The 24,621-nt window shown below is 42.6% G+C and overlaps 1 protein-coding gene across 7 annotated transcripts in view; it reads right to left on the reverse strand.

The window, feature by feature from the left end:
* The window catches only part of diaph2 (diaphanous-related formin 2), a 372,410-nt gene that overhangs the window by 49,738 nt on the left and 298,051 nt on the right, over nt 1-24,621 (reverse strand). For all 7 annotated transcript variants that reach the window (XM_076739474.1, XM_076739476.1, XM_076739472.1 and 4 more), the window contains 2 exons: nt 15,916-16,080; nt 7,767-7,902 (listed from right to left, as the gene is read on the reverse strand). In XM_076739474.1, coding sequence (XP_076595589.1) covers nt 7,767-7,902; nt 15,916-16,080 — 301 coding nt within the window. The remainder of the gene's footprint in view (nt 1-7,766; nt 7,903-15,915; nt 16,081-24,621) is intronic.

Genomic DNA, 24,621 nt, shown 5'->3' on the forward strand with positions numbered 1-24,621 from the left:
ATAAGAAAAGAAAAATAATCCCAGTGAAAATTGGTGTAGTCTTTGTTGATTTTGCTTTCATTCTAGTTTTCTCAGGTTGGATCCTGAGAGCGAAGCAGTGCCTCGACGTGCACAGCTGTCTACCACGGTGTCTTTTTCAACACTGCCACCAGGAGTCGCTAAAGTCAGAAGTATTCAAATCAAACAGGGGCCTAAATGCAATCTGAACATTTTCAGCTGCTAATTCACATTAAATTGTTTCTATGTGCAAAGCACTGGATGGCTTCTATTATGAAGCAGCAACAGGAAGTGCAGCCTTCATCTTTGAGGATGGTGATGGACTGTTCATGACTGGTCCACTTCAAGGACAATTTCTTTTTTTGTCAGCGGTTTAGTTGTCAAAGAGGATGCAGTCACAGCGAGCTGGTTAGATGAAGACTTTAGCAGCCGTTTTTATTGCAGTTGGGGTGAACCTCAAACCTCAAACACATTAACAAGCTAATAACATCTTTTACTGTGCTGTTCTGGTATATGGACATGAACGGCCCTGATCTATCAGCGCCCTGCCAACGTCACAGCCTCCCATCACGGGTGCTTTTGAATGCTCACACCAGGGCCACTTAAATGAATCCGGTTATTAAAATGAAAGAGATGTCAAAGAGGCTTTGGCATGTGGAGGTACAGTATATTAGTACACTTTGGGTTTCATCCATGCAGGGCAGTGCAGATTACCCATTTTACACGAGTGGCACATTTGGATGGCGGATGCAGAGCTTTGGAATCCAGATCAAGATAACATCTGAACCAAACCACACATGGGCTGTTTGCATCAGTGAAAGGCGGTGCTGTCTGGGGAAGCTAAATGGATTTGACAATGGGATCTGATGGTCTTTGTAGTGAGGGTAATTAGGTTTGATTGACTGTAAAGTGACTGGTGAGGTCCAGATCTGGGAGGAGAAATGATCAGACACTTGAACCACCCACAAATTAATGAGATTCAACTGTGCCTGGGCTGATTCCACCAAGGAGAACAAGAGCATTTGCGGAAGCGCTGGAGGAGAGAAAAGAACATGTCGGGATGAGAAGAGTAAGTGAGAGAGAACGGGAAAGATATCTGATGCATGTCTCACTTCCTTGATTGTGACCTTGACAAAATTAAGTTAAAGATAAAAGTGATTAAAAGCTTTAAGGTGCAATCTAATTAGCGTTCTCTGTCTTTCTCTTGATACGAAAGAAGGCGCCACAAAATAATAATAAAAAAAACAATATATATTCAGCTTGACAATTTAATGGATAAGGCAGACAGACAAAAAATGTGGGACGGACTATTCCCCAGTGTTGCCTTTAATTGCTAATGAACTATGGTATTTATCATAGAATATTAAGAAGCCTCTCGTGAAGCCAGGCTCATTTTCCTCCTGCTGACATTTATTTATGGAAATGCATTGGAAATGTTATAATCTGTTAGCGTGAGTATTGGATGAGTATTTTATTGTATCACCCTCACTTACAAAATGTCATTTTGCATTCAATCAGATGTATTTAATCTTCGCACGTCATTTGTTTATGAATAATTCTCCATTTCTACAGGTTTCTGTTCAGGCTGCTTGCTGTTATAGGCCTCAGCTGAGATGCAGTCAGCCATATTCTGTGTGCCATCATCGCCTTGGGGCAGGTTCCGATTTCGACTGGAGATATAGCACAATCTAATATGCTGTTATTTATTAGAATGGGTGTATGACAGCAGATAATCCCGGTGCCCTTGTTCCCGTCTTTCAAGGTAATGATGGAATTCACCAATCCATACTCAGGAGTTTCAGAGCATGCCTCGCACTTCCTGCAGTCTGGATCGACACAGCTCAAAGGCAAGGACGAAGAGAGGAAAAAAAAGCAAAAAAAAAAAAAGCAATTTGCTCAGAGTTTGGCATCACACTGCTGTAACATCCATATGCAGATGCAGTGAAAGATCCTTCATTTTTATAACTCATCAGAAACTACTAATATATAGCCAGACATGGCAGCCATCAGTGGCATGACAAAGAAATGCCACTTTAGGGAATAAACAGGCAGCAGATTCAGAGGCATTGTGTCATATATCATCATTACATTCGAGAAAGGTCTGTCCTTGTCCGTTACATCCTATGGCTCCCCAACACTGGCTTCATTTTCCAAGCTAAGCCGAGGAATACTGAGAATCTCTCTCAGAAACATTTCTCTTATCTACTTGGGTTTCTGACCTCCACGTCTCTACATGCTTTCTCCCCTGGTAATATTGTTTGCCATGTCGGCTGTGCTGTGGAGACACTATGCAAACTTAGAGAGCTAACCTGTCCACCTCGCCGCCACCTGTCAGCGCTTGTCTATGATCACCTAGCCGGCATGGCTGCGACGCAGGTATGCACTGGCCTACCGGCAGCTGTCAGTGTCACACAAAGCCATCAATCCACATCTCTGCCACTGTCATCCCTGACAGGGCTCTGCCAGCCACAACCAGTCAGCCAGCTGCACAGAAATATGTCAATTTAGTTTAGCATGCCACACTAATAGACACTTGAATTTGAGAAATGTGCTTTGGTAAACAAAAGGTAAAAAAAAAAAAAAAAACAACTGACATTTTATCTTTGAGAAAAATGTACAGCCAGGAGAAAACTCAGAATGAAGAGAAAACACACTGAGATGAGGACATGTTGGCTTTATAGAACAAATGTAAGTGATCTTTTCAGCCTGATTCCAAAAAGGCAGGGACCCTGCATAAAACATGAATAAAAACAGAAAGCAATCATTCAGAGAAAGAGGTCTTACAGAGTGTTCCCGAGCTCATGTAGTAACATCCTTTATACAGTCATGTGTTCACAAAGTGGTGAACCTCACTCCATCCTCGCTTGTGAACGACTGAGCCTTTCCAGGATGCCCGTTCATACCCAATCATGATACTATCACCTGTTACCAATCAACCTGTTTACCTGTGGAATGTTCCAAACAGGTGTTTTTGGAGCGTTCCACATCTTTCCCAGTCTTTAGCTGCTCCTGTCCCAACATGTCTGAAACGTGTTGCTGCATCAAATTCAGGGATCAGATATTCACAGAAATCAGTGAAGCTGATGAGGTTAAACATTAGATATATTGTCTCTGAGCTGTTTTATACGTCTAAAAGGATCAGCAAGTTATCACATTCTGTTTTATTTATGTTTTACACAACGTCCCAACTTTTTTGGAATCGGGGTTTTAATAAACTCCATCAGCCTGTAAGAACAGCTGAATCTTAACTTGAATGGATATGGATCTTAAATGTGTATTATCTACCAAATGCTCCATGTGGATCATCTCAAATCCACATTTAAAAGTCACTCTGTATGAGCTTGTAGAGTGAAGCGAAGGCATATGGACAGTACTGACATGTAGAAGAATCTGAAAGCAGCCTACACTAACTTCTTTTGCTTGCATTTTAGTAAATTGAATGCCTTTTTGAGAGGAGCGCACTTTTATTTATGTAAACATACACTAGTTCATCCTCAGAGTGTGAAAGGTTGACAAGGAGGATGCATAAATAGAAGCTGCAGGCCCATCATTGTCAACATGCCAACTGCTCTCTGCTGAGAATCATGGAGACATGGAGACCTCATTCGAGCAGGCCGTGCTGAAAGGGAAGAACGCCTAGACGACTATCACCGGCACAAAAACATGCACTTGGAGAGGAATGAGGGGACACAATGTAAAATGTATTGAAGTGGATACGGAAACACCATTTAAGGATTCATTTAGAATGAACAATACGCCATACGTTGAAAGCAGGCTTTTGAATTATTGGACGTTTGGTTTAATATATTTGCCTTTGTCCTTTTGAGACGTTTAACATAATGAAACCTGCTTTTCTACGAACGGGCTCAGTCATTTTTAAACATGAGGCAGACGCAACATCCAGCTGTTGTGTGAACAAGGATAACTACATTTAAAGTGATAACAATGTGTGTTCAATAGTTTGATTAACACAAACACCTTGACAAAACCTATTTTTCTGCTCTAATATTCCCACAGAGCAACCCGCTGTACGGGTCTGCATTCTGCTGGCGTCTGCAAGCTGTTGCACGAATGGACTGAAGCGGCTGAGTGAGCTCTAATTCATACAGTAAAAAATGATCACTTTGCAGGTAAAACTTAATCATAAAAACAGCATCTGTGGAGCCTCTGCGTGTGTTTTTATGGTTTTAATAATATAGCCTGGGACAATTTTAATAATAGATTTTACAAAAAGTTTGTTTTCTGCTCAATTTTATTTTCAGACCTTAGATTAGTTAAGAAGATTATTTCATCCAATACCAAATGAGTCCATTTGGGTTACATTTAATGTGTGTAGTGGAGTAGGACAGCAGACAGTTGCTACACCCATAAAAGGTGTCGTAAAAATCAGGCTACAACCAGTATGCTTCTAAACGTGATATTCCTCAGGTTGGCAATAAAAATGTTTTTCAGAGGATCATATGGCGAAGCGGGCTGTTTCACAAACTACTACAACTACTCACATACTGAGAAGTGTACTGCATAAAGTAGGTCTGAGATAAGTTGACCTCACAACATGTTAAATACAAAGTTCTTCACCATTTCTCCGAGGTACCTGGGAGAAATGCCTGGACTAAATAAAATGTTCAAATAGCTTTTTTTTTTTGTCAGGCTTGTTTGTTTATTCCTTTGTGCCTTATGCCAAGCTGCATTGAGCTCAAAGCGGCGTGTGCGCTTTCCGGCTCCATTCAAAGCTTAGTGGATTTGACTGGGGTACGCAGTTGACATGTGGGTGCAGACACTTGCCCCAGACGGGGGCACTGACCCCGGTGATGCCAGCCGAGCAGGCGGCCAGAGGGGCCTGGTACTCTTCACAAATGCCTCAGAGAAACAAACTCCAGATGCTCTACCAGGCTCCGGCTCTTGACACACTCAGCATGCTGCTGGTGACATCGTTTCATGCACCGCAATAAAAAATATCCTGCTGTGATGAACCGTCTTCCTCTGTTTTAGACAGAGGCATTAGTTTGGGTTTATTCTACAGTGTTCAACAGTTATTTCCAGGGAAGGAAAGTGATTTAGTAAATGTTGAACATCTGGTCAGTTCAAGAGAATATGGAAATCCACTTAGAGCAAATTAAAACAAATGGGGTGACCGGGTAATGATTTCATAAGCAATTTCCTACATTAGGATTTCTAATACTTCACAAGGAAAACACGTTCAGCTCTGCACTTGTCTCATCTATCAATCATGCTTGTTGAAGAAGTGTACATGTCCGTGCACTTGCAGAGGGTATAATCTCAAGTTTTATCAACTGGGAAAAGGGAGAAAAATGATTTTTTTTTTTTTTTTTTTTTTCTCCAGATCAGTTTCCTGAAAGCATTTGTCTGCCTCCCCTCCCCCACCCACCCTGGTGCCATCCTGGCAAAAGCTAAATGAATTAAACTCTCATTAAATATGCATTTCATTGTTAATCATTTGCAAGCAAAGAGGATTAGGTTGCAATTTGTGAAATGACATAAAATCTATCCGTCCTCAAAAATAGCCTCTTGAAATTGCATTAAACACAATAGTATGATCCGTCAAACAGTCTTTTAAGCAAGAAAACGAGCAAATCAGCAAATCCATAAAACAGATCAAATATTGACCTGTATTTAATTCTCATAATACAATGGCCATATGTTTGCTCCATCTGTTCATGCTTATGGATTTGTAAACATAAACATGTACTATCCGTCCATCTATCTGTCTATCCATCCATCCATCCATCCATCCATCCTTCTATCTATCTATCTATCTATCTATGATCAAGGTTATAATAATGAGGACAATAACAGGTATATCAAACTAGGGATCTACTGCAGTGCTTCAATCAGCATCTAACCTTTAAAAATGCTAAACTGATGTGTAAAATGTTTGGACATGATTAATTAATGGTAAGAGGAATTAAAAAAAAAGCCTCTTTGTGCAGTACACTACCTTCTTTTCATCAACCTTCACAGAAAACACGACTGATGCTCAGCATGAAATATTGATGTGAAAAGTCTCCTCAAATAACGAACTCTTCAAAATGTCTGAAGCACACATAGAATTTTAGAAGAGAATGGGAGAGAAGAACCAAGACTCTCAAGCCAAGGCTGTCAACTGGAGAGGAGTACGGGAGTAGAGGAGTGGAGGCAGAGAAAAAGAAAGATGTGCAACAAGAAAACACTGAATATCCTCCTATGTGTGTTTCAACCAAACAGCTTAAACAGAAACTGAGAGAGTGAAATATCAAGCCGCTGTAACCTCCAACCTGCGTCTGGCTCAAATTCATTTCCATTCACGGGATCCATTTAAAGAGCTCCGCATTTGATTGTCCTTTCTCTGATTACATTTCACACAGAAGAAAGTTAGTACACAAAAAGGAACCATTGAAGGTTTAATGAAAATTTGTCTTCAATGCAGGTAGGAACCTTGAGAGGGCAGAAAGCAGCCCGGCTTCAGCACATCTTCAGTTTAAAAGTGCGTATTTCATAACCGCCAAGGTCACCGTGATCGCGACAGTCCGACGAGCTAGGTGACGGCGTGGAGGACAATCCCCACTATCTCCAAGGCTGCAGGCAACGCTGCCCATGTCATCCTCATGTTTTATTCATGCAAGTCATATCATGGCATTCAGAGAGCGAGATCAAAATCTGCACTGGCAGAAATATTTAATATCATACCTAGTTCTCTACCCGTCTCCATCTGGTTAGCCAGAATGAGAGAGAGGAGTAGACAGCCTAGTTCAGCTCAGCCATGTTGGATTATTAAAAGTGAAGCTTTCAAAGAGGTCGCTGCTCAGGGGAAAAAAAAAAAGGGGAAAAAAAAACTGTAGCATGCATCAATTATCTTGGAGAGTTTGTGGCATGCTGAAGACTGTCTTGTCACATTTCCCAATGTGGCTGAGCTACAGAGAGGTCCTTGGCTGGCGCTGACATTTAGAAGCTGGTGAATTGTGGAAATCCCAGTCTGTTTGTCAAAAAAATGGACAAAAGACCACACTGACTGCTCGCAAAGCCCCTTCAGGCTTGAAATTCCTTCACAATGTCATTGGCATAACTAGACACAGGCATCCAGCTCTGTCGCTCTAATTTTTCATGTCTGAACAACTGCAACTTGCACTAATCAATACACGGTTTACTGGCATCGCTGCAGGACAAAGGAGTAATTCCAGTGATTCACAACAGTAAATATAGCACGCTGCCCGCAAACAGTCTCAGGCTGGAGGAACAATCATTTTCTGTCGTATTGCTTGCACATGACCAGTGATAGGCGAGCAACAGCAGCGTGATCGTGCTGAAGTGGAACCTACAGAACAACTTTGTGCCTCTTTCATGAGTCGACCTCTGCTTCCTGTCTTTACGTGTGACCGGTTCTGTGACGGCTCAAACAGTCTGTGTGTGTATTCATTATTGCTTCCCAACAACTGGCTCCGCGGCTGAATTATGACATTTATTACTTTAAAAGTGTTAAATGTTGAGAGCAAAGTGCACCAGGGAAAGCAAAAACAAGCTAAAAGTAGATGAATCTGAGTGTTGTTTGTTGGCAGTGCATCGGCGATGGGAGTAAGATTCCCTCACAGCCGAAAACAAGGACTCCACCCCCACCCCTGCACATTATCCTCCTCCTTCAGAGTTCAAATCTGTGTGAAGCACAATTCCATGAAACCCCCCTCTCCACCCTCCTGTTCTCCTCCTCCCAACTCCCCACCTGCCTCCCCGTCTCTGTCTCTGTCTCTGTGGTGGCGCGGGAAGAAGTGGCATACCTTTGTTCATGTCAATCAGCTGCTTCTTCTTCTGCTGGCGCTCCTGCTTCTCGCGCTCTGCTTTCTCCTTCGCCAGCTTGGCTCTCTTGATCTTCTCCTCCATCTCCCTCTTCTTGTGGTTCTCCTTCACCGCTTCCTGATGAGGCACGCACACACACACACACACACACACACACACACACACAAAGATAAAATCAGAATCTGGCTCCTGCCACCACCACTCTTCTAGTGTCTTCCCTACTGTATAGTGTTCAGAAGCAGCAGCATGCCATCAGCAAATTCTTATTCAGAGAGGGGTTTGATAGTTGGAGATAAGCTGCTGGAATAAACAATACATCATTCCTTGTGTATGGGCTTTTTAATGCAAGCATATTTGTCTGTAAGGCTTCTGCAGTGCTTTACATATTTCCAATAACGCACAGTGCTGATTCGCTGTCAATAAAACATCAATATGACACTTTTTACATGCATAAAAAAAAGGCTAGATGATCATGACATGTATGCACCATGCTGGTATATTTCCTTTGGCACACTGCCGCCATGCCGTTCTCATGCAATGGCTCCCTCCCTCATATTGTCAGTCTCCGAGGAGGGAGAGAGATATCATCCTCCTCCTCCTTCGTGACCAGCTGAAATGTCAGGAAGGAGTCGCAGAAAGAGAGATAATCAACGGTCCGGATTCAGCCTTTACAAATGTGTCAGTTTGTTCTTGCGCCAGCAGAGAGTAAGATGCAACCGTGTGACCTTTGGAGACAACAGCATGTTCTCTCATCCCAGGCCTGTGGTGCAGTCCTTGACAGGACCCATCAAAGGTGTTGGTCTATGTGTGTGAGAGGTCTGGTGCGGCTGTGCTGGAGTCCACGGGCATCCTTTGCGCCTTCTGCTCATCTGCGGTGTTCCCCCCTTTATGTATGCATATATGTGTGTGGTGGCAAGCGAAGGCATGGCCCTGTCTGTGCACTGATATAATAAGTGGCGACAGTAGCGCGCCCATGTAATGCCCCTGTGGTCCTGATGCGTGCGTCGTGTTGGCAGCTAAGACAGAGGGATTACAGGGATTGTGGGGAAGGAACAAGGAAAGAGCAGCTCATCATGCCAGTCAATAGTAGAGCTTTGCTCCATGTCCAAGGACACAAGCCCTTATTGTCTCTGTCTCCTTGTTGGATGACAAGGGCAATGAGAGATAGACAGAGAGAGAGGCAGAGATGGGGGTAATGGAGAAGTCAAGTTGGGATGTTTTTTGTATTATGAGCACTATGAAAACGTAGGAGGAGATGTTTTGCTTCGTCAGCTCCTCCAAGTCGATGAACGCTCAAAAAAATCAACTTACATTTTATCACCGCATCAAGGTTGTGTAAACGATACAGCTACACTCTCTCAGGGCTATTGACTGCGAGCGGACGCGGGCTGTGCGGCGTACGCAGCGATGAAACAGTTAACTCCTGCACTTGGTTCTAAGTGACGGCGGCTCAAACTGATCTCCGTCCTCACACGCTGACAGGACTCATTCTGGAAGTAACGCCACTGCATCGCTCAACATCTACGGCACAAGTTGGGAGATAAATTATGCAGATTACAAATAAAATCCTGCCGGCGAAACTTATTTTAAACAAACAACTAATTCTGACTGTAAACATGATTATGCAACGTAATTATGTTGCTCTAATCACACAGCACCACTAATTACCATAGCAACAAATATGTTTTCACTGATCTCTTATTTTTCCCTTTGCCATTTCTCTTTGACGGCCCATACTGTGCCATTGGCAACAACCGATTGTATCAGGTTGTCTCATTTTCTTGCCAACTCCGTGTACTGTAGGAGGACATGCAAGAGATAAGCAGTCCTCATGGGACGTGTTGCAGGGAACCAGATTCAAGTCTCATCGGAAACGAGACAAAAGGTTCCTCTCGAATGTTCTCTATGAATTCCAACAATGTAGGAAAATATTTTTAGAAAAAAATCCATGCATCTCGTGAGAGTACGAACTCGAGTGCTCTCACCTACTCAAGATCAAAGTGTAATATTTACGATCTGATTTCAGGTGACCATGGAAACAAGTTATTTTTGGTCCTCACCAACCGCTCAGCCGCACCTACCCGCCTTTCCCTCGGTGAAGATCTCTACAGCTGTGGTGCCACCAAGCGAGAGCTTAATTATTCATTCAAATGAAAACAATCTGCGAAACCTTTGATCTTCTAATGGAGGGAAACAATGTATAAATGTAGAATTTTCATCAAATCCCGCTGACAGGGACACCTGGATGCACATGGAGTCTGAATGTGGTCTTGAAACACGACATACTTTATGTTATTACAATAATAATTAAAGACTATTCGAGTGAGGAGGTTCATTCATTAAACACGACGATCACTTATAGCTTTTCTAGAGATTTTAACCACATCTAATGGCTTTCTTCAGTGAAGAGGAATTGCTTAAGTGTCCGACATACGCAGCCTGGTGAGAACACGTAGTTGTATTATTAATACAGTTAGTTACTGAGGCTGATGTTTTTGCTTTAAGAAAAGTTGAGGAGAGGAGAGAAAACGATTTTACTAATGGCTCCCAATTACTGTAAAGCAGTAAGGCACAACAGGGACATTGCAACATAATTTAAGTGTCTTTGAGTGTCCTGAAAAGTGCTTTATAAGTATAATGTATTATTATTATAATAATCTAATTTAAAAAGATCTTCAACAAAATAAATAAAGATTAAGACCATGCAGGTTAAACACAGCTTCAGAAAAAAAGCAGAAAAATAACAAGAAAGAAAAGTTGCAGTAAAAAGACTCACATCAGCAGTGCAGAGCAGCACTTCAAACTAACCTTAAAGGTCAAAAGATTTTTCCCCTGTGATTATCTCCCATGATAGACCATCCTTCCTGGCCTTGATCCTAACTAAAAATCCTCAAATAAAACATTGAAACCCCGCAGTCCAGAGGTCATGTTTATGACTGGCTCTGTGCCCTGAGCCCCTCTGGTGTAAAGGAGGAAGTTGTGGTGCAGGTACTTCATGCTTATTGCCCAGAGAGGTATGCAAATTTAGAGTCTTCTCGAAAAGACAAAACAAAATGTGTTTGTATCCCCAGATTGGAGAAGCAGACAGGAGCACCGGCACTGAAGATAAGCAATGTACTGCTGTGGACTGGGTCAGCACCAATATGTATTTTAGCCACCTCAAAAAAAATCAATATCAGTTGAAGTGAAGGCTATATTTAGAATATTTTGCCTGCTTTACCTTGCAGTCAGACAGCCCTTTCCAGCAGGGAACTGAATCCGTTATATCCATCTTTGCTCTCCTCAAAGCCACAAGACTCCTTTGACAAAAACAGTGATTTCACCTTGCGTAACACGGGAGCTTCTGGTCTCCTTTTCTGGTTAGTTTGTTTGTGTAACACTGTTTAGCTTAGATCACAACTAATGTATTAAAACCGCAGAATTACAAAAACAAACTAACCGATTGAGGCAGCGGAAGACCAGAAACTCTCGTATTCTGCAAGGTGAAATTACTGTTTTTGTCAAAGGAGTCTGGTGGTTTAGCAGAGAGCCATCTATAACAGTTTACTGTCAGAAAGGGCTGTCAGACGGAAAGGAAAAGTCATGAAAATATTCTAAATATCGTGCTCACTTCAACTGATAGTGATTTTTTTTTTTTTTTTTTTTTTGCTGCTGCCACTGTCAACAGCAGCACATTGCTTAGCTTCCTACAGCGGACCACCATCTACTGTAGGTAATACACTGACTATTGATAAGTGCCTCATAATACCTGAGCTTGTCAACAACACTACTGATGCTGCACATTCTTGATTTCAGGCTCATCGAGGACATGAGACGAAGTGAGTGCATGTCACAGCCACGCTCTGCGGTGTGTCTAAGATGGAAATTAGAAGTACTCCTCCATCAATACCTGGCTGGAAAAATGAATGCTGTGCAACTCACAGGTCCAATCTACCAACAAGAGCCAGGCAGCATTTTCCCTTTCCAGGTCTGTTCTTTCAATAATTCATGGAATGTGTTTGCTGTTCTTCCTTGACCCTGCACAACACAATACATCTCTCACAGCATGGCTCCCCTCCCATGCATACAAGTTTGCCAGTCCAGTGAGGGAGCAATGAGTATTTCCAACTGCTCAGTTGCACCAGTGATCTCACACAGAGAGTGTCACTGCTATATCTCATTTGAATTTTACAAACACTACAGCGCCTGGGCTTTAAGCAGCAAATGTGTTTATTAGCCATCTGTTACACTCCGTGCCACGACGTGTGGGGGAAAATGGCTTCAAGAAGTTATAGGATACAGATTGCGAGACTTCTGCTCCGTAGTATGGATGTATTCCCATATTGATCGGTGACCTCCAAAATGCGGCGCAATGATTTTTACGACTGTGTCACGCCACTGTAAGTGAAAACACCGGGGAAGCGTGACAGTGATTCAGCAGGAAGGTGGGGAGAGTGGCACTGTCAGAGCATCGCCTTCAGCATTATCAGCATGATTATGATAATTATTGTCATATTGTGAAGGAATTAGCGAGCTTTAGAAACATCAAATGGGCTCAAAAGTGGACGGATGCACCCACACACACAAACACAAACACACACACAAATCATCATTCTAATCTAATAGATGCTCTATCTTGCTATTTTGCGAACCCGGCCTGGGTCTTTTGGTCTTATTAGAAAGTCACTCAATTAACAAAGACGACTGTTAGCTCATCCCAGGCCATCTGCTGCGCTTTGATAACTCATTAATGGAAAAATCCTCATCCCCCATGCTCCTGGTCAGGATTACACAGACAGACCCTGCGATTGCATTTCACTCATACTCTATTTCAGAATATGGCAGCAGCATTAAATTAACAAATTGTTGGACTCTTCGAATACTGACTCCATGTGCTGAAATCAAATAAGATTTCATTGGCCACAGAGAGGGAAAAAAAAAAGAGAGAATGGGATGGGAGTGAGGGAGAGAAAGAGAATGAAACAGAAGGAAAATAGAGTTAATGGATTCTCTTATCAGTTACATTCAGTTCTGTAAGGACTGTCTGTCAATGCGTTTACTCAAATGCCTCATGTCGGTCGGGTGCATTAAGCCCTTGCTTTTTAGTAAAAGCAATTTAGGGTGACTGTATTGCAATGGAATTCTTTAATACTGCAGATGCTTTGTGCTGTGAATGCATCACACAGGGCAAAGCAACAGAGGGAAGTTGGCGAAGATGTTTTTTGTCTGAGTCAAACAACTCAATGTCTCAATATTGAAATAAAAGTCTGCGGCACACGAGGCACATCAAGAAGTTAAATTCAGTGCCCTTCTTTTGAATTATTAGCTGCCAAGACGTCATCGTGTTCATTAGATTTGCCATTTGGAACAAATCAGTAGTGGTTAATGTGGGTCGACTCTGTCAAAGATAAATAACGCCCCAAAAATCCTTCGCTGACAGGAAAAGCTGAGGAGGAAGCTGCGAAGGAGCTAGCTCAGTTGTTTTCACAGGGTAAGAAAATAAAAACAACATTCAAGTAGAAACAAGCATTGATTCCTTGTGCTCTGCAAGCAGATGGGATTAGCCTTTCTGTCAGCAGACTGAAGAGCCAAAAACTATAAATAATATCTGAAGAATATGGTGATTAAAGGATTGTTTTTATATGAATACATTAACTTATAACCAGCCCCCCATTTCAACCACACCACAACACTTTATCCCACTCACTTCCCTCCCCTCATCCATAGCAGGAAAGTTTAAATCAGTAATAAAATATTCATATGCAGCTATTTGCTTGAGAGAATAATTTATTTTCTTGGGTGGATGCCTCTTTTAGAGATATGCAACTCTGGAATCCTTGAGGGAGCGTTGTGTTGTGTGCTGGTGCACTTTGATCAGCGGGAATGAAAAGCTGGTTTCAGATGGGGATCAGAGTAAAGAGGGGAGAAGGATTCAGACAAGGGGACTTTGTCATTCACATTAATGGCTTGTGAGGACTGAGAGCATGCCTCCTGGACACCATGTCATCATCCTGACACTGGGAATTTTTGGGGGACGCTGTGGCAGGAGGGATGGTGCATACGGTGGAAAAGCAAAGACGCTCGAGTGGGTGTTTAACAGATTTGTCTACTCAGGAAAAACAGGAAGCCTTGCTTTGTTCTGAGAAGATAATATTGCATTAATATTACATCTTTAACAGCTCATCTGCTTTTCCCTATGTGCTTTAGTCGCTGCTCGCAGAAACCACATTTCCTATAGCCAGCAAGAAGCTGAATTACGGAATTTTTTTGTTTACTTCTTGTGAATTCATACTCCACATTTACCTCAGCAGTAAACTCCTCTTACCTGTGTCTGCTCTCTCCACTATTAAGGTAAGAATTTACAGGAAAACGTAACTATATTATCGAGTTTTGGGTCAAAATATGGAATAAAATCTAGGAATACTTTCTGTTCGTGGAGTGAACGTACCCCATCATTGTAAGCCTAGTAGAAGCAAATATTGCACGTGTTACACAAACTTTTCTCCAGCTACACACAAAACAATTTGAAACTCTCAGGTGGAAAGTAAAATGCAATTTCATCTACTTTAAACTTGAAAATCCTAACCTCATCTCTAGACTCATTACCCCCCGAACAAAATCCAGCAAGATCTGCAATACCCTGCAGTGACATCACACGCACACGCATACACACAAGCAGCCGCAAGCTAATGACACTATATTTAATAGGTTAAGAAGCTTGCCCGAGCCTCTTTTATCAGTAAGACACTGACATTATACATTCTCCTATTCTCAGCATTTCTACTTTCAAATAATATATTCTAATCTGTTTTATAACTTTGTCTTTTTCTCCCGAGTCGGCGCTGGTAGGAAGAAAGACTTCACAAGTATCCACTGTTAAATAAAAAAGAAAAAATGTTCTGCAGGTTTAAGCGTCTCACACTCAGATAAATGCATGTTTGTTTCACATTTGTGTTTACAGTACATGTAGGTGGAAAAGATGCATTCCAGCCATACTTCGCAAAGTGTGAATTTTTGGGATTGTATTGGCGCACGATATCTACTCACATGCCAGATCCAGCATGCTGATTGGACCCAAATTAAAGGTACCAAAGCAGTGTTCAGCACATATAAGCAGTATATAAACATTTAATAAATGCTTTGCAACAGACTATTATGTGCCTGTAAGCAGATATAAGGACATTTTCAGTATTTATTTATGTTATGTTTATAGATGATTATATATGATTATATGTTAAGGTGAGGGGGTCAGACCTTTATTCAAAAACTCCCAGACTAAGACGGCATTGAAGAAAGTGAAAACTTCAGTGACAAAAAAGAGGTTATGTCAGTGATACAGGAAAAGAAATCTTCAGCAGACACAGTGGCATTATGACCTACTAAAACATGACATGTGGAAGGAAATCACACAGCAGGTGAGCTGCGGTTACATTCTTGCAGAGAACAGTGCAAGGACTTAAAAGAGAGATTGAAAAGCATGTCAGGGCCAACCGAGGGAATACAAAGACCGAAATATGTGGAAGAAAACATGCTGCACTCTCCCAAACCTCAAACTTTCTGGCATTTTTTATGATGAGGAAAGTGAAATCACCACCAGAAGTCAAATCTCAAATCTTGATCTGATAAGCTGACTGGGAGGGTAATGTTTCTGACCTCACTCCCTGATTACAGCTGTGTAATGTCCGCTGTGGCTCTGGAGGAGATCTGTCAAATCTGAGAAGTTAACCCTGATGGTCACAGTGACGTCACCGGGGTTATTTTGGCTTGAAAGCATGGGGGAACATTTTCAGAGAAAGCCAGAGTTATGAGTTGTGGGCTTTGAAAGATGTCTATAAATTTTACCAGGCAGGGAGGATTTAGTAAAAAGCTGTTATTATCCGTAAAAGTAAAGTATAACACTGCCATGTTTGCACAGGTTTTGAAAGTTTGATAAAAATGTCTGCATGTTTACACAAAATCTGCTCTCATTCCTTACACGTTGGGTGTTCAATGACACCCGATGTGTGTGAGCATGAGCAAGGCAAAGTGTGTGCAAAAGAATGTGCGTGTGTGGGTGGTGGCTTCTGGTTGTCTGTGCGTGTCTGCTTTGAATGAACAGTAAACACGAGACTTTTCATGAACATGCGAGCAAAGAATAAACTCCATACTCACCACGAAGAGCATGCGGAAGTTGGCCAGTTCTCCGAAGAAATCCTCCACGCTGACCGCGTGGGGGTCGAAGGCAAGGTAGCTGCCCATGTTCTCGTAGAGCTTCTGCATGTTCTTATGCATCGTGGAGAGCTTTTCGTACTGCTCCCGGGCATGCTTGCAGAAGCCGTGAGAGGTTCAGAGTCAAGGGAAAATGAAACAAACATGTCACACACACAGACACAGACAACAACAAAAAAAACATTTAAAAGCTACTGTAATCAGCAATATAATGACACCTCGCAAATATGTTCCGTGAAAAAACAAGCCATTGTGAGAAATGATCACTTCAGAAGCTTTATAGCATTCAAAAAGCCCACCCATGTCAAGGTCAGCAAAACAAAACACTGGATAAAGAAGGGTCAGGGACAATCTAATGTGCCATTACAATAACCTCTCCAACTCACTTTGGAGTCAATGGCATGGTGAGCTAATAGCTGCAGCCCTGGAGTAATGGAAAGGTGTTTTGTAGTCAGCAGCATGACACAGATGGTTGCTGGAAAAGCTGATTGCAGTCATTGTTCTATTGTTTCTCCCAACAACAGTGGGGTCAGGTTGTTTTGAACCTCACAGCTCACGTCGCACGGTGTAATTTACTGAACAGGCGGAGCACTTTTCTCCTGGTGAATAGCTATTGACAGCCGGCATCAGTTAAGCATTATCACAGCAGCCACTGACCTCATGGAGACTGCGCTTGGACACTCCAAGACTCACCAACTTCACACAACATACACACACTTTCTAAAAGCATGTCCAACGGAGCAACAAAGGAGAGCACTCATATTATCAGAAAGGTTAAAAACTAGCCAAAGGTTTCTCCAGATTAGCTTCCACTGTATTCCAGCCAAAGCGGAAGGGAGCACACCTCTGATGTCATGAATAGTTCGCTCTTGGAGCAGAAAAACTTGAGTCTTTGTTGCCGCTCGCCTCCTCGAACAAAGACGTTTGACTGATCCACGGGGTTGTTTACAACATGTTGCAACATGCGCTCACCTTTCTTGCCCCGTTAATAATGCGGCTACTTTTCCAGATTTTACAGCTTACTTTGGTGAGCACAGTGTACTCATAACATGTAGAAGTGAGGGCCAGACCAAGAGAATGAAACTCAAATTGTACTAATTGAACAGTTTTGCTTGAAGAGTTTTATGTTAATATGTAATACTTGAGTTCTGTGTAAATATAATTTATAATTTCAACGAATAAAGCGCATGAACTGGTCACTGGTACTGTGCTGTCTATTCTAAATGGCTGCTGAGCAAAGGGCTGCGCATGGCCAGACATTAAAGGTGTAACAACAATCCTGAATCAGACTGAGCACCTGCTCCTCCTCATGCCGTCAAACTGATCTGTGCAACTGATTCTGACATATTCTCCAATTCGACTAATGATCAGTAAGTTGTTGCAGTTATTGTGAAGCGATAAAGATTCAGACTTTGCTTCCACTTTTTACTTACTGAAGCAGCGGCTTCTAGTTCTCTGCATCACGGGTACAGTTATAAGCAATTACTGCATATGCAGTCGCCTTGGCAACATACGAAGACTGGTGGTACGGCATGTGGCCTGTGACTGTCAGGGCCAGCAGATTTGGTGCTTTGTGAGCAGTTTGTCATCATCAAATGAAGCCACTGTTTTTCTACAATGCCATTTATGCATTGTTTGTTTGTTTGTTCTGTCATCTTGGTAGACGTCCATGTTGAGGTCCAGGGATTGCTCCGTCTCCCCTGGCACTCTCTTTCCATGTATATATAAATAAAACATACGCATGTGCCTGTGCGGGTGTGATGCATTTGTGCTCTTACTGTACATACGCTCACATGTAAGCCTGTATGTGTGCGAAAGGCCTTCGTGTAGCTGAGGGGGAATAACAGCACTGACAGGGTAGGCTGCTTGGATCACCTCCCTGCAAGCTAGTGTTTACCAAAACACAGCATCGATGGCACAGTCCAGGTTAGCAGCAAGCCCACACACGGGCCCGTTGGATGGACTCATCTTTCTGTCTTTCCTCTGTCTCTATCTCCTTGTCTGCCTGGACCTGATTTATCCCCCTTGCTTCTGTCAGACTGCCTTCATCTCTTCTTTTGTCCACCTCCCCCTCACTGCACTTGTGTGTGAAAACTCAGGGGCCCGACGGATAGATGCAAAAGTAAAACTTTGCCAAGTAAAGATATCTTTTCAACATCCAAACTCCTGACAGATTTGTACTGTATTGGACTTGTATTTGCCTGGTTAAGACTTAAAATGATTCCTGTAAAGAAAAATCCCCTTCCAGGGACCAATCTAGCGTGAACAGCTCCATATGGTGCAGTGTCATTTATTAGTGAAACTGAACCTCGGCGCTTCACCCAAAAATACCGCTCCAGTCAGTCAGCTTCGAGTGTGAGGCTGAGCTTCATTTAAAATACCCCCTCGCAACAATGCCTAATTGGTCGGAATTGAAAATTGACTCCAAAGGATAAAATGATAATTGGAAAATCATGAAAAGCATACATATTTATAACGCTGCACTGAAGACAGGAAACAGGGATCGGCAACAGGTTCATGCCAAAAAAAAAAAAAAAAAAAGCAAGCCAAATATTAATGTGTCAATTTAGCAGCAGAAGACATGTTGATATTATTCTGCTTATTAACAGCATTTAGATACAATATTGATTGGACTCAGCAGCAGAGCTCACAGCGCCTTCAGCTCAGGAAACGTTCAGGCCACAACTGTTGCTTCCCGAGTTAAAAAACACTGAGGCAGTGGTTACTTTTGCTGCTTGTTGTGGCTTGTGCCCCCCCCCCCCCCCCCCCCCAGTGTCTCTCTCACGCACACTCAAATACACATGTATGCACACGCACAGTGGTGGATGTGTCCCGCTGGGGACTGGACTGAGGCTGGCTCGGCTTTTGCTCCTTGCATTTCCACATCAAAGACATGTCATATTGATGGAGCCTGACACACATTATCCCGCAGCAACACAACCGGTACGGCAGAGCCTTCATCAAACACACATACGGACAAAGAATGAACGCGCACACACATATACATATATATATATGTATAGCACAGGTGCACACACCCAGTTCGTGTCTCTCTGTCAGCTTGTCTGTTACTCTTTTCTTTCCCTTAGTTTCTCACAGTCATTGTAGCCTTTATTGTCTCTCCTTCTGCAAAGATAAACCTTTTTTTCTATTCCTCTCTCCTTTCTTCCCGTCCACCGCTGTCTCTTTCAAACACATTCCCTTTATAATTCTCTTTCTACATTTCCCCTTGATATTCTCTCCATTAAATTCTCTCGCTCAAACAAGAACTCCCTTCTTTCTCTCCTACTCAGAGTGAACTTTCAGAAGTATGCTGTCTGAGCCGTGTCTGGTATTCACATCACTTGGGCTTGGAGCAGAGCAGGGAGCAGAGGCGATGGGTCTCAAGGTAAAGCATCACGCAGCCTTTGGTCGCCCTGACTCTGTTTGCAAGTCTCTGCTCTCCTCCTCTAGCCGTCCTCAGAGATGTGCTACCGCCTGCACTTCCTGAGCACTGAACCTCACCAACGCAGAGCAAGACAATTGCTCCAAGGCTGGAGGGCTCAGTGTTGCAAATGTGGATATCTGTTGAGTGCTTACTGGATTTTATGCTAATGATCAGATTAGAATGCTCAATTTTGCAAATACGGGCATTTTATAGCTCCGTGCCTTATCTGTCTTGAATTTCTGCATGGGAATAGGAGTATTTCAATAGCCGAAGCTGGCACAACTGTAGAATAAACAATTATAGTTCGCTTAACATATCACACTAAGGCTTGGCTTACACAACTCCAGTGTCTGACAGCGTCACATCTGACAGCGCTGATTTACAAAGACAACGTCAGATGTGAAATGCGATGTCAACGGCGCTGCTCTGCTAGTTCATGTTTTTATAATTCTCTCTCTCAAATCTCCTGTTGTTGCCAAAACCCGCCCTGTCCTTGTAAAAATCTAGAATTAGTTCTTTGTCCTGCCACAGTGTCCTCATTACTGTGTTTAATCAGTCACTTTTTATCTGTGTGTTTGACGTGCCAGAGAGGGTACATTTGACATCAGTAAGCTGCGATTAAGGGCGCTCATTTTTAACACCACAAAGTGACATCAAAATCATATCCAAGTCAGACTTACCCTAGATGTTAAAAAAAAGAAGAAGAAAAAAAAAAAGCTGTTTTGGAGCCAGACTCCATTCAATTTCACGATAACAAAAAAAAAAAAGAGGAAGAGAAAGAGGAGGAAAAAAATCCATTTAGAAGCCAAAATAAAGTTAAAACAGTCTTCACAATGGCCACCTATGAGGATGGCAATAAATTACCTGGTTTGTTTACCTGTGCGCATGAGAGAGTTATTAAAGTGCTGCATAAAACCCTACAGTGGGGGCCCAAAAAGCCTCCTTAATAAATCTCCTGTAACCTAGTTGCATTAATGTTTATTTAATGCTTTTCCTGTGCTTGCTGGCCCCTCCATCCAAGGCCCCACACTAAGCCTGCTTTTCTCCAAACCCCACCATCCCTGCTCCCTTTATCCCCACACCCACTGCCAACAGCCCCTGTGGGCCAAATTACACCAAAGCTGCCCACTGACTGGACACAACACATCATGTTGAGAGCGAGAGCAGGATGAGAAAGGGATGAAGGAATGGAGTGCAGTGGCAGGGCACCGAGTGAGGGTGAGAGAACACAGAGCAGCAGATAGAAAAAGTAATTCTAGCTACTCAGAGTATGTATGGATGCAACAGCAGCGTTATTTTTCTATAATAAATCTAAAATTCTTTGTGTTGGCTGTCTGCTTCTTTTATTTAAAAAGCTCACTTTCTTTTGCTAGCATTGCTTTTCTCAACAAGAACACGAGTGAAAAAAGGAGAATAAGAAAGACAAAGGCAAAGCTTCATTACGGCTGTGCTGTTAGGTTTACAATGGTCTTCATCCCCATTAGACAAGAAGTGGCATTATAGTATTCCTCTGCACACTGTATGTCAGGTTCCTAAGTGAGGAGGGCAGGACACTCTGTTGTGCGTGCTGATAGAAGCAGAGGAAGGTCCGTAGGGTGAGCAGGAAAGAGGCTGACAGCGTCCCGAGTTAGGCCGTGGCAGAGACACCAGGGCTCTCAGAGGGAATTAGCAGAGCAGCCAGCTGTGGGAAATTGGGATGTGACCTGATGCTGAGGTGGATGAGGGGAAGAGGGAAGTGTGAGAGAGGAAGGGGGGGGAATTGAGAGGAGGCAGTATACTGAATCTTTAAGGGCATAAATCACAGTCACATCTCTGAATGTACTCAGTGAATGTGCTCTATCAAACCAACAGTGTAGTTAGCCAGAGGGGTGCTTTGAGCAAGATGCTAATGCTAGCAAGCTAACATTGCCACAATGAAAATTTTAAATTTAGCAGTAACATTTACTAATTTGCAAATTAGATTTAAAGATTCAGGACATCACCAGAGTTATCGCAGTTCATCATCTGGGGATCATGAATGCCAAAAATCAAGGCAGTCCATCCGAAGACGTTTGACCTCAACGCAAAATTGTCAACCTCACAGTGGCGCTAAAGAAAAAGGCAAAGAATCGCCAAAGTCTTTAGAGTAGACCATCTGGGAACCATCAATGTTTGAACCATATTTTGTGGGAAACATGGATGTCTGCTCCAAATCCCACTGCCATTCATCCAATATTTGTTGAGATATTTCACTCTGGATCAAAGTGGTGGGACAGACTGACTGAACGGCAGACCGGCCAACGCCGTCGTTCCAAGAGTCCTGCTGCAACTGTGGCCGATGAGAAAAGCTGTGGAATTAGTCCTTTACGGCAGCAATAGCTGTTTAGTGTCTTTGAGCAAGACGGCCAACCTGCATGTGCTAACTGATTATACAGCTCTCTGGATAAAGAAATGACTTAATACTTAAATATGAAAAAAGAACAAGAGAATGAGTTTTAGGCCCCTTCAATCTCAGCTCATGTGAAATGGGAGCCTGTTTGTTGTGCACAAGAATAAAGGATTCCAGTCAGGTTCATTTCACATGGTGAAAATAATTAAATCTGTACCAAGCTGAATGCCTTAGTGAAACAATGCTCTCTGAAAATTGCTGGACTTTGTCCAAAGTAATCAAAACAACACCTTGGATGAAAATCAACGGTGTGCCATCATGAAACTCTATCCCGTTGATCCATCTTTGTCGCTGCGCACATGCGGGCGGACACACGCGCACACACTCACAGGCGCACACACAAACTGTATCTCTTTTCCCCCCGCCTCTCTCTCCGTCTCTCTGTTGGATTACAGAAGGTGCCAACAGGGTGGTGATTATTCGATGCCATCTCCCTTCTCCTCACGAAATGTAATTAATGTAATACTTCAGTGTGCCGCTGCAGTGATCAGACTCTGCCTTCAACTCTTAACCTTCAGTGCTCTCAGTGACTCCTCAGAACCTCACATGCCTCTTTAGGTCACGTTGCAGTCAAAATCTGTATTTATTTTCCTTATCTGTCTTGCTGCATGTGTATAAACACATACATACTATACAGAGAGTGTGCCGCAGTGCATATGAAATACACAGACAGCATATGCATATGTATTTAACAAGTGTGAGGGATGTATTTTCCACACATCAGAGGCTGTGTGAATTATATTACCACTTTGACACAGGGGTCGTGACCTCTCTTCTCCCCACACTCCTCTCCATCATCTCCCCTTCAGCTCCTACATCATTTTTCTCTTGAAATTAAAAGCCAGATTTGATGTCAATTTCACTGTCAATTTATTCTGCCCGTCTGTCCCTGAAATATTTATACGTGTAGAGAGGAAGGTTGCTTCTGCTTAAGCATTCAAAGCTCTTCACTACAGCACCCAGCTGGTGTTGGAACAACCCAGTGAGGAGGGGGAGACTGGTGGGTGTAATGACTACATCTGATAAAGGAAAAGGGACTATATAAATTAGATATGAGGGGATTAGGTCCATGGGAATGACCTGTTGAATCATGGATAGGCTATTAAAAAAGGGGGAGAGAGTGCAGGGAAAAATAATTTGGTGTCCACTATAATGGCGCCGGTGATGGAGAGTATGTGAACACAACAAGGCAACATTGAGATTAGTGGCAAACACACACACGCGCACACACATTTTTTTAACTTTGATAACCTTTTATGGTGGCTGTCGTCCTTTCATCCTCATCCAAAGTAATCTCATGTCACATCGATGCCCGCGGCGTGTGCCTCTCTGTGTAATTTCCAGCGACTGGAAACATGACAATGCAAATCCACTGTGTTTACAATGTTATTTCATGTCAAACTGTAAAAGGTCAAGTCTCTCGCTTCTATTGACGCTGATCCAATCGGTGAAAACATCAGTTCCGACCTCTAAATTACAATGACTGCAGAGATGCCCCTCGAAGAGAGGTGCTGGATATGCACGGGCATCACGCGTGTCATTTAATAGACAAACGCAAGCATGTTAACAACACTGCACAACTTAACATCCGCACAAAATCCAATCGGACGGCCTTTACACAATACAGCATGTTTCACTATTCATTATGTGGAAAATCTTTAATAATTAATCTTTGCGATGCCATTGATACCCAGTGTTACACGCTCATTGATTTGTCTTCAATGAATCCAACCAGCACCTTCTTTCCCTCAGCACAAACAGAGCTGGTTAAACCTGCTGGGAAAATAAGTAAAATCTTTTCATCTCGTAATCACACGTCAGCTGAAGTGTATGGTCTAGTTTATATGCAGCAACTGCACACCTTTGAAAACCGAAGTAACACACAACATCGCTTTACGTCAACACAGCTTTCTGTAGAACCAGACACAGCTGCTGCCATTGATGCTGCATTGTGTCTCATTTACTTTGTCCCACTTTTTGACCTAGCTCGCCTTATTCCCAGATAATATATTATAATTCCAATGCACTGTGCTCCCAGCCTCCAATAGTGGAGGAAAGTTAGGTATTTCCTTGCAGTGTGATCAATTTAAAAGACTTGTCTGGCTTCGCTGCGGAGGGAGTACAAAGACTGTGTGGGACGTACAGTATAGACTTCTTTCCTTGCACATGCCATGTCTGTGTGGTTCTATGCAACGATGACAGTGATGAATCACGATTGCTGGTCTGTACTTTTTGTTTCGTGCTGTGTTTCTGTCTCTCTGCCTATTTGTTTTAACTGTCTTTATCTGGCTCTAACAAGCCTTTTGCAAACTCACTCTCACACAGACACACACACTCATTGTCCAGCCTGCTTTCCACCGGATCATAACCACCGTAGGCGTATTATAGTCATACTTATCTGTGTTATATAGATGCCACAGTCGAATCAATGTATCGTATGGATTGCATTCTTTACTTCCTGTTAGGACTTTAATGTGCGCATTAGTAATTATTAGTCTGTGTTATTTGATCTATTTGAGTTTTTAACTGTCAGGTCAGACCGCGTTGTTTGAGTCTTTGGTTTAAAGGGCATGATGGGCAAATGTAAAGCACACAAATACACGGCACCAACCTGCTGCTGTGTTTTTAAAAGCGTACATCTATGGAGCTCCTGTGTCTCCATTCACTCACTAATATGCAGCTCCTCTTACTTATATTCACTAGTCATTAAAATGCAGTAAAGCAGACACATTACGCGTACAATCTTCAAATAAGGCTTGCAACGACAATTTTCCCTTCGTCTATCTATTAGTTT

Source organism: Chaetodon auriga, chromosome 9, assembly GCF_051107435.1.
Source record: "Chaetodon auriga isolate fChaAug3 chromosome 9, fChaAug3.hap1, whole genome shotgun sequence".
Lineage (NCBI taxonomy): Eukaryota > Metazoa > Chordata > Actinopteri > Chaetodontiformes > Chaetodontidae > Chaetodon > Chaetodon auriga.